Here is an 11,043-nt window from a genome sequence, read left to right as displayed (position 1 = left end):
AGAGGCCATTGTCTATAGGATCCCTGCCTTATTTGATGCAGAAGCTGGAAAGTATGTAGTGAATGAAGCAGGGGATATATAGGGAGAGAAAGAACAATCTCAGGGTTAAGGTTATTGAATGCTGCCCTGGAGAATTAGATTAATAATATAATATATGGAGATATACCTATCTCATAGAACTGGAAAGGACCCTGAAAGGTCATTGAGTCTAGTCCCCTGCTTTCACTAGCAGGACCAAGTACTGATTTTGCCCCAGATCCCTAAGTGGCCCCCTCAAGGATTGAACTCTCACTGCTGGGTTTAGCAGGCTAATGCTCAAACCACTAAGCTATCCCTCCCCAAGTCTGTTCCTGGCCCTGGCCCTGCCACTGCCACAGAGTTCTTATTGACACTGGGCAAGTCAGTTTTCACAGGTGGTCACTAATTGTGTGTTCCTCATTTTCTGGGTGCCTGACTTGAGGCATTGGGCTTTGATTTCCAGAAGTGCAGATCGCTCACAGCTATAATTGAAGTTAATGGGAGTTGTGCATTAAACATATAAAGTGCTTCTAAGTACTTTGAAAAGTCAAGTCCTAGATGTGTCAGATTGAGCACCCAAAATTAGTGGATACTTTTGACAATCTCTTGAAGCCTCAGTTCCCCATCTGTAAAATGAGGATAATAACACCCCTCCATCTCAGAGGCGTGTTGTGAAAATAAATTACCAGTAATTAATATTTGTGAAGTACTCAGAAGCTATAGTGATGAGTGCCACTAGAAAATTAATAATTCTGTCTTCAGAGCAGTATTTGAATAGTGTGCAATAAATGGGTCCACACACTGAGCAAAGAGGATACAACAAAATATTGAATAGCTGCTCATTAAATGAGCACTGTCCATTCTGTGCACTGGAATGAGGCATGGTCTGGTGGGAAAAACAGTATGTGATCATGTAATTAAAGACTATATCATAATGTGTATGCACCAGGGGACCAAGTTAAGGTTGCACAGGTATCCTTAATTCTGGCATTCCGTGGTGTTGAGTGCTTGACTTTACAATCTTAATTATATTCTTTTAGCATAGGTTATTTTGGGGGTGGGATTTTGGGCAGGGGGTTATATATATATGTTTCAAGGGGTGCTTTCAAGGTTTAGGCAGAGAATTTGAGCTATCCTGATTGCTACAAATTAATTATAAAGGTTCTCCTTATATGAAATATTTTTCTTTGAAAAAACAAGTCTACCGGTCCATTGTGAAGAAATAAAAACACCAAAACATAAACAGTCTCTTGTTTTGTAGGCCCTACAAAAAACAGTGTTATGGTGATCCTCTGCTGCTGACGGTTCAAAAAGCTAATACTATTCCCAAAGCAGGGTGAAAATTGCTGATGGTTCTGTTGTGCATAGATTGTTTGGGACGGTGAGGTGGTGACTAAGCCAAATGGGATGTCAACCAATAACAGATGTCAGTTTCTGCTCCATTCAAAGCACAAGGAAAACTCCACTCTGAGGTGGTTACTGTGATTTAGTGGACTGAACATCTACGTCATTAGGAATTGCACATGCACAATTGATGGGACAATCAAACCCTCTGATTCTAATTATTGCTCTGATACTAACTTGCTATGTGACCTTGGGCAAGGATTATTCAAATGTGTAAGGTTGTAGGATCCCTAACCTCTCCATGTCTGAGCCTCCCATCAGTAAGATGAAGATATGTAAAAAGCAACAGAGGGTCCTGTGGCACCTTTGAGACTAACAGAAGTATTGGGAGCATAAGCTTTCGTGGGTAAGAACCTCACTTCTTCAGATGCAAGCTTTCGTGGGTAAGAACCTCACTTCTTCAGATGCAAGGGCTTGCATCTGAAGAAGTGAGGTTCTTACCCACGAAAGCTTATGCTCCCAATACTTCTGTTAGTCTCAAAGGTGCCACAGGACCCTCTGTTGCTTTTTACAGATTCAGGCTAACACAGCTACCCCTCTGATACATGAAGATATGTGTTTATCTACCTACCTCCCGGCATTTTTTAAGAGTAAGTAATAATTAGTTAACGTCTGCACACTGCTTTAAAGATGGAAAGTGTTAAGTTTTCCTACTATTATTTTATTGCAGGAGGGAAAAAAGCAAGATGGGCATGGAAAAAATATTTCCAAACTTCTAAGAGGGTATCAAAAAACAATGGTGAATGAGACAACTGGCTGCCTCAGTGGTTTTGCAAAGGAGACAGAATCTTTGTGTCAAATCAGTTCAAATCCCAGCCTACTTTGTTAGTGGCAGAAAGTAAATGTCATGTGATGGATGATCTGTGCCTTATAATAAACAAGCTTGTGGTCTCCTCCCTCCAGTTCTCAGTGGACAAGTCTCCATATCACACCAAAACAATAACATTATAACTGTGCAAGGACAGTCTCCGTAGAAAGTCCAGAAATTAAGGCAGTTACCCATTCAGCCTAGAGATGGTCCTACCAGATCAAGGTTAAGGCACAGTGATAGGGTTGGTTGGTGAATCTTGTTCTACCAGTATTTATGCTGTACCTGATCTGTTAGTAGAGAAACAAAGGACTTCAGTCTCCAGAGCTTTCAGTCTGGCATTACTCTCACATTCTTTCAATGGTGAGGAGAGAAAAAACCTATAAAGAAATAGTCATTTATATAATAATAAAATTAATGATTATAATAATGACATGGAGAAAAAACATTCCATTCTCCTAGGTAAACAATATATGTTTATATTACATTTCAGTTTCCACAAATTACAATATAGAGAAATCAAGATGAATGAAGCTATGTTTAAATTACATTACAGTTTTCACACAACCTGATAAAAAGCCAGGAAATTCAATAATACATGCCCTGTTCTCATTTCCCCCAGCCCCAGGTTACGGACTAAAGAATAAAGTGTCATTCATAAAACTGTGCACACACGATGAATCACATCACACCCCAACCTCAGCTATACATTTAATTTGTCTATGATTTACCCCAAACTGAACTTTTGACTTTCATTCTTGGTCGTTCAGTCCCTTCTGGGGAAATATCTACAAGCATTTTCTTAAAACCTTTCAAATGTTGTGTAATAGAATTGTAAATAAAAATGAATTGAACATTACTGGCAGAATGCTCTGCTTTAATTTCTTTTACCCAGAATGCACATTTTGCCCCTGGTTTCCTAAGTCAGGGAGCTGCATTGTAGTGAATGTCACATTTCTCAGGAAACTCCCGATCCTGCAATCTGATCTGTTCAAGCAGATGCCTATACCCTTATAGAGTCCTACTGACATCACACAGGGATGTGGTGGTCCATCCACACAGTCAGGATTGTGGGATCAGTGCCTAAAATGGTCTCAGAGACCAGACTCTGACGTCAGTAAGAGTGTTAACTTCTTTAACTTCAATGAAGTTATTCTGGATTTAGGCAGAGATCAGAATTTGTCTCCTGGGCTGCAACTCCAATAATTCACTAACTCTGAAAACAGATGGTGCTGAAAAGATATGTCATCAACACAAGGAATGTATACTGCATGTTAGGGTCAAGCTTTTGCAGAAAGCTAATCTGAATCTTGGGATTTCAAGAGGTCTCTTACAGATTCCAAGTTCCAATCAATCCAGTTCAACAAAAACTCTGGAATGGTTGCTTTTATTTCTTTCAATAAGAGTAATGCTTACATACAAACTCCCAGCTCTGTGTCTCTATTTTGTCTTCCCCAGCTGGTGTAGTCAAGCAACTCACTTGGTGTGTGGCAGGAGCTTGCAGAGGGCTAGTTGCTTGAGGCCCACCCCAGACAACTCAGCTCTCTCACTAGAACCCAATCTCTAGGCTGTCTCTCTAGCTTGTGTGCTTCTATTTCCATAACATTTCAAAGGTCTTTTCTGGCTCTCCAGATTGCAAAGGGCCTCCACCATCTGGCATCTTGATTTCTGTAATCCCCTTTATGCCAGCTACACTGTCTCTTTCAAATCCATTCAAAGCACTGCTACTAGGATCATCTTCCTGACTCACTGCTCTGCCCACATCACCTGCAGCTTTTGGTCACTCTTGGCTTCCACTCCACCACTGGATCAAACACAAGCGCTTTGTCTTTGCCTTTATGATCCTTCTCCATTTAGCCATCCCCTATCTATCGGATCTACTAACTTATTAAGACATCAGCCCTCCCCTTCACTCTTCCAGGAATGCCAGCCCCAATCACCTGATTTTCTCCATGCTGCCCTCTATGCACAAGAAAGGTTCTGTCAAAATCTGTGAAGCCACCTTCTATCCTCATTTACATCTTAATGCCTACTCTGTGGTGATCCCTACAAATCACTCCCATCTGCCATTTGTAAGGCACGTGACGAGCTGAGAGTTCTGCTAAACTCTATTCATCATTTTATTGCAATCTCTAACCCACACCCACCCTGCCTGGCTGTTCTGTCCATTTGTTGCATTCTGTCTGACATGTGAACTACAGACTCTCTGGAATAGAGGGCTGTCTTGTTTATTTGTACATCACCCAGCACAATGGGGCCTCAATTCTTGATAGGGTTCATGAGTACTACTGTAATGTTAAACAACCATCGACAAGACAGAGGTAATGTTGGAGAAAGCAACTGGAATATCTAGTGGAGACTACATCAGCCCTCCCAGATTCCAAAAGCGCTCCTGCCATTTGATATTCGGGGTCACGGATTGAGAGTTGTGTAAGACCTTTGGCAGCTCTTGGATCAAGTGTAGCCATGTGAGTTTAGGAAGAAGGGTGGGGCCTTTTCTTTGGATGCAGCTCTACCTACATTTATCCATGTCTTTGTCACTTTAAGATTAGACTGTTGTAATGCATTCTGTGCAGTATTACCTTCAGAAACTTAAGTTAGTGCAGAATGCAGCTGCCTGTCTATTAAATAGCATTTCACAGAGAGGGCAGGTTACATCAGAACTTTGGGATCAACACTGACTTGCAATTAGTTTCCAGGTAGAACTGAAGGTGTTGGTTTATATCTATAAATCCCATAATCTTGGCACCTGGCTCTCTGAATGACACCTCCTGGTGCCACACTGTGCCAGTTGTGATCAGCAAAATGGCTGATTGTCAGCACCCTGGTTTAAGAGGCAGGCAGCAGGGGTATTTCTGAACCAGTGCCTTGAGCTCTAGAACTCATCCACCCCATTTATTTTGGTTCAAGAGACACCAGATTTGCTATTTGAGTGAGTAAGCTGTTCTTATTTTGTTAGGAAGCTTTTTTTTTTTTTTCTTTTTTTTTTTTTGTAGGTTGGGATGGGTTGGTCAGGCAAGCCATTGTTTTGTGGGTTTTAATCCTTAATCATGCATATTTTCAATGATTCATACAAGCACCTGGACCTGTGGGGTAGGTGCTTTTAAAGATATGTGAATAACTAAATGTTTACACAGCTCTTTGAAGATGTAAACTGTCTACAAGTGCTAGATGTTGTTTTTAAACTATGTGGTATGTGTGACTGAAAAAAAAACCAACCGTTGACACACACAAGCTGAGGTTCAAAAATTAATGTGAAGCACTGACAAAATATAAGGATCAGAGTAATAATTTAAATGATCACTGAGCAATTACTTTCTGTCTGGTTAAAACAAACATAGAACATAATAATCTAAATCAACCACAGAGCTGTTCTGGGAAGGTTTCAAAGCAGCTTCTTAGAGAAAAGTATCTTCCTCCCCCTACATTATTTCAGCTGAATTGGAAAATCGCTATACAAAAGTTTTGCATGGAGATATATATATTTCATCCCCTCCATTTTTCTCAACCTGTTACAATCTGATGCATTCAAAATGTGTTAAAATATGTCTGAAATGATAGCTCACTGAATTTACTTTATACTCCTTTGAAATAAGAAGAAAAATAATATTTTAGCTTATGTTCCTGGGAAAGAGCTAAAAACAACCTTACAGCTGAACAGAATTTGATAACACGATCCCCTTGGATTATAGCCATGTACCTTTTCCATTAGAACTTCTTATTTGTCCAATCAGAATACTATGTTTTTATTCAAACCTTAATAGCAGGTGGACTCTGTAACAATCTTTCCCTGTGTATGTTACTGTATTCTATTCCCATTGTGGTGCAATCATAAGGTTTTGGTTGCTTTCTTGCTTGCTTTGCTCTGTGTTTTGTCTCCTAAAATTTTTAATTCAAAATTTGGATTAGAAACCAACAAAAACCTCCAAGAACATTCATCAGTATTTGAGGAGCCTAGGCTAATCATCTGATACGTCTTCCGATCTATTTTAGCTTCATACATCAGTGGAAATGTTGAGAATATGTATATAGTTGAAGATTTCCAATCCCCATCCCGGTTTGTTTCATTTTCTAACGTAAATATATCACTGGTAAGGAACTTTGCAATGGAAATAATTTGTTGTCAGCTATCCCCCTTCCCAAACAACTTTAAACTAATTTTTACCTGTATATCTTTAAACAAAACAAATTTGAAACTATGTAAAATGAAAATGAGCATGTTTAGTTCCTTTTCAGATAAATCGCCCTATGCATTTAATTGCTCATCTTCCGCTCTTCGGACAATCCTGAACAATTTGAACTCTTCAACTTCTTGTGTTACAGTTTCCATAGTGCTCTGTGATTATCTTGGTTTACAGCAAATGTTTACTTAAACATATGCACAATAAATAACCACACTGTCGTGGTACGCTCTCTCCTTTTTTAATGTAAACCACATTAGTAAGAATGATCTGGATCTCTGTGTTATTTCTGTTTTTATTATTATTAGATATTTAGTTAGTAATTTAAATGCACAAAAAGCCATTAAACAATTGAAATAACACTGGGACTACTAATAATAGTGGGTGTAATAAGATGACAAAGAGAGGTGCACTTTGATTTGTGAGTAAAAGGGCAGGATAAAAAAGCCAATGCACTAATTGATTTGAAAATGGCGTATTTTGCCTTATTTCATACTAATTGGCACTCAGACAGTGAGTACTTGCAGAAATGTTGCTTACCTGTTGCGTCGCTCATGAACGCTCCTGAGTTCCGGGAGCTGTCCAATGTACCTCTCCCCTTGTCGGTTTACCTTCAGGATGGTGTCCCAAACCAGGTGATGTACCAGACTCCTCTATTCTCTCCTGATCACATCTAACTGTGCGGAGTAGCTCTTTCCACTTTTCTTTGGAAGCCCTGGATTGCTTCATATAAAAAAAATGTAAGGAAGAGTGGGAGAGTCATGTAGGGGACATAGTTCCCTTTCGCAGAAAAAGATATTTGGTTTGCACAGCTGCTCAGTGTGTTGGAAATGGGAGGAGAGCTTTGTCATCGATTGGAAATGTTTGCAGTCCTGTAGCCAAACAGGAAGGATTTTCTCGGATGTTTTTTGTTTGTTTTCTTTGTTTTTCGGGATTTGTGTTTTTTTGTTTGTTTGGTTGGTTGGTTTTTTGTGGGGTTTTTTGAGTGGAGGAGTGATGGGGTTTGAAATCCCCGCACAAAAATTAAAGGCTAAATAGCCCCAAAGCGGACGTGGTGTGCTGATGATGCATGATAAGGATTAAAGAAAATACCGATACGTTTGCTTTTCAAAAATAAAGTCCAGTCAAGGCCAAAAGATACCCCGTGTACAAACGATGCAAGCAGGAAATCGATAAAGAGATGCAATTCCAATTAAAGAGTGGTGGGTCTGGCCAATCATGATACCCCTAGGGCTAGTGTGCATATCTAAATACAGTAGGTGGTGTCTGAACTGCAAAATACAACCCTCCTGCCCCCTAAAAATGCTAGCTCGACAAGGTAGTCAGCAGGATTCTGATAAAAAATCGTATTGTTCTCATTGCGTGACTTTAGCTGGCTTCGAATATGCCCAGGCGTTGATTGGGATAAAAGCCTACATTCTTCTCAAGTGCAGGAAGAAAGAGTTTCAGATCAAGTGCTTTGAGACTGGCTGAAACAACACGAGATTTACAGGCCAGTGTTTTACTGCCCCGCTGGATAGATGTTTGAACTCTAGTGGGGGGTGGGGGAGAGCCGATTCCAACAGTTACTACTGGGAATGCAATATGGGGTCCCCTACAATGCTTGCTTAGGCTAATGGAGGTCCTGTCATTCAGCTCTCCTTGCACTGGGATACAGGGTAAACATTCCCCCGGTGACCCTTTGCATGCAGGTCCCCTCTTCAGGACATCATTAAAAGCCTACATGCACTTGTCTGACATCAATTGTCAGGCACGGTCGCAAGGTACAGAGATCCGTGCAGCGAGCAGGGAAACGACCCCAGGGGAGAACAATCTTGGCCGCTCGGGCCTGAAAGAGTCTGAAAATCGTTTGGTTGCGGGGGTGTCAGAAGAGACAAAAGCGCGCAGCAGGTAAGAGCTAGGGACGGTTGCCAAGAAGGAACTGGCCCTGATCGCTGTGACAGGATTGAAGCCCTGGGGAACCTCTCTCATTGGAACATCCACGCGTCCCCGAGGGGCTGCCTGTCTCCTCTCATCAGCATCGAGGGGAAACATTTCATAGCCTTCCTCTTTGGTGCCGCTAATCCGGTTATCTGTTGGGTTATAAATATTAATGCCCTCGCGCCGTTCGGCTGGGGATGGTACCAGCCAAGCCCTCTGTGAAGTGAGATATCAGCCTCTTCCCAGCCCGCACACGCCCTGGGAGAATCGATGAAATATCCAGCCGAGCCCAGCAAATGGCGTATCAGGAAGGGCCGGTGGGCGCCTCGGTGCTGGACTTCGTGGCCGATCTCTCCCTGGGGTCTCCTGAGTGCCACCCTCGAGGGGTGCCCAGCCTGGACCTGTACGATTTCTCCTCCGGACCTCCGTTTGGGGAGAGAGCCCTGGCTCTCCGAGAGGGCATGGCCAGGGGGCTGCCTCTGGCCCCCTTTGATGATGGAGACCCCGAGGAAGAAGAGGAGGAGGAGGAGGAGGAGAGAATGAGGGGCACGTCTCTGCTGGACAGACCCAAGAGAAAGCGAGTCATCACCTATGCCCAGCGCCAGGCTGCCAACATACGGGAGAGGAAGAGGATGTTCAACCTCAACGAAGCGTTTGATCAGCTGAGGAAGAAGGTGCCCACCTTCGCCTACGAGAAGCGGCTGTCCAGGATAGAAACCTTACGCCTGGCCATAGTCTACATCTCCTTTATGACTGAACTCTTGGACAGCTGCAACAAGAAGGAGGCGAGCTAGAGAGCCGAGGACGCAGGGCTTCTCCATCCAGGGATGGAGGCGGACAGCATCCCAGCCCGGGCAGGCGGAAGAGAAAGGTCGGGGACGCAGTTTAGCACAGGCAGTGCTCCTGGCTCTCTGGCTAGTGTCTGGGGTCACGTAGAGGATTCAGGGGATGATGGGATAAGATCAAATCAAGGGGCACTCCGGGAGGGCGGGGCAGGGAGGAAAGCGTCACCATCTGTACATTCATTGATATCTAATGGGACTTTTGGCAAGAAAAAAAGTGGTGATTTTTGTTTGTTTATTTTTACTTAAAACGTTGCCACCTGCTGCCTTTGGGGAAAGGTCTGAGGCTTCCCCGCTGACATAGACCTGGTGGCTTTCAACGGGATTTTCCTGGGAGGCATCCCTGCCTTACATGACGAGGAGTAAATGCTTTCCACACATGCCGCCTATTGAATACATTCATGTTAGCGGGGTTTGCCTTTCAAAAGTCCTTACTCTTTTCTGCTAGCCGGAAAAGTCAATCTAATGCATCACACGACACCTAAAGCGTAGAATGGATCATTTGAACAGAGCTGGGAATTGGCACGGGGTCTTCCAGCAAGTCCAACAAAGTTTCTTGGGAAAGGAGTGCTGGGAAAGGACGGGGCTAGGGTTAGGTGTGGGAGGGAGTCCAGCCGCGGCCAGGCGATGTTGGAAAGTCCCCGAATGAATGAATGAGAAAAGGGGGCGGGGGGTGGGAGGGAGATGAGCCTGGGTGAGAGGGGAGAACGGCTCCCGGAAAACCGTGCGCTCGGAGCAATCACTGCTCCGTGTGAGCAGGGAAACACACGGCCCTGGGCCCGATCCCCGGCTGGCGTCAAGCAGCCGGCCTCCGTGGGCTTCCCCGGGGCTAACCGCTGCTGAGGCGCTGCAATGAAGGAGCCGGCCCGGCAGACAGCGAGCGAGGCAGGCCGGAGGGATCCTGGAGGGATCTCTGATCCCTCCCTCTCTGGCTCGGCTGCCGAGCCGGTCGGCCTGGCTCCGTTCGCCTCCGGGCGCCCCTAGAAACCTCGGCGCTTCCTCCATTGTGTCCCCTCGGCCCAGCCCAGGCTAATTGGCTTTCGCTAGCCCGCTCGCTGCCGTCTCTCCGACTGCAGGTGGGGGCGGGCGGACGCTTCCTACAGGCCAGGCGAAGGGCGAGTTTAATTATTTTGGCATTATCTGAGAGCGCCGCCGGGGTCACCCGCTCCCATGTGCCCGGGGCCAGTGGCAAGAGCCAGCGGCGAGGAAGGAGATGAGCAGTGAAGGGGAAAAGCCCCCTCTCCTCCCAGCTGCCTCCGCTCCTGCTCCCCCCTTTGCTCGGGGCTGCTTTCCCCAGCAATAGCTTTGCCCTGCAAACTGAGTTCTCTGCAGGGGCTCCTGGTTGCTTTCTGAGCTCAGTTCTGGCCTGAGTCTCGCGCCTTATGTGCGTTCCAGCTCCTCTTCCAAAGCAATGGGGAAACTGACAGAGATTAGTCACCCCTGGCCGTTTTTACATCAAGCCTGGATGTGTTTTTAAAAACTCTGTTGTGGGAATTATTTTGGGGAAGTTCTATGACCTGAGTTATGCAGGAGGTCAGACTAGATGATCACAATGGTCCCTTCTGGCCTTGGAATCTAGGAATCTGCCTAGTCTATTATTAGGAATTGCGACTGGTCTGGGGAAAGGAGGGTGGGCGAATTTGGGGGGGGGGGGGAAGGGAATGAAAATTTGACTAATCTAAAAATAAATTTGAGATTTTGAAAAGTTTTTTTTAAAATTGGCTATCCATAAAGGTGATTTGAAAACAGAAAAAAATCATTTTTTTTTTCATTTCATTTTCCCCCAATTTTTAAAAATTCAGAATGTTGCAATTCAGAAAATTCCAAATACCTGTAATCTAAATCTATCTATCTATCTATCTATCTATCT

General features: G+C 44.1%; 1 protein-coding gene across 1 annotated transcript; it reads left to right on the top strand.

Annotated features, from left to right (window-relative positions):
* Positions 1 to 8,094: 8,094 nt before the first annotated feature.
* On the top strand, positions 8,095 to 10,813 carry FERD3L (Fer3 like bHLH transcription factor). The gene has a single exon (XM_005303209.4). It carries the CDS (start codon positions 8,628 to 8,630, stop codon positions 9,123 to 9,125), a length of 498 nt encoding a protein of 165 aa, XP_005303266.1. The 5' UTR covers positions 8,095 to 8,627; the 3' UTR covers positions 9,126 to 10,813.
* Positions 10,814 to 11,043: the final 230 nt, after the last annotated feature.

Source organism: Chrysemys picta, chromosome 2 (assembly GCF_011386835.1).
Source record: "Chrysemys picta bellii isolate R12L10 chromosome 2, ASM1138683v2, whole genome shotgun sequence".
NCBI lineage: Eukaryota > Metazoa > Chordata > Testudines > Emydidae > Chrysemys > Chrysemys picta.
Note: the sequence above shows the minus strand (reverse complement) of the source record. Positions and strands in the feature narration are given on the sequence as shown.

Bases quoted from the DNA above. Each gene is read 5' to 3' on its own strand.
- FERD3L (XM_005303209.4), top strand. From the start codon at position 8,628: ATGGCGTATCAGGAAGGGCCGGTGGGCGCCTCGGTGCTGGACTTCGTG.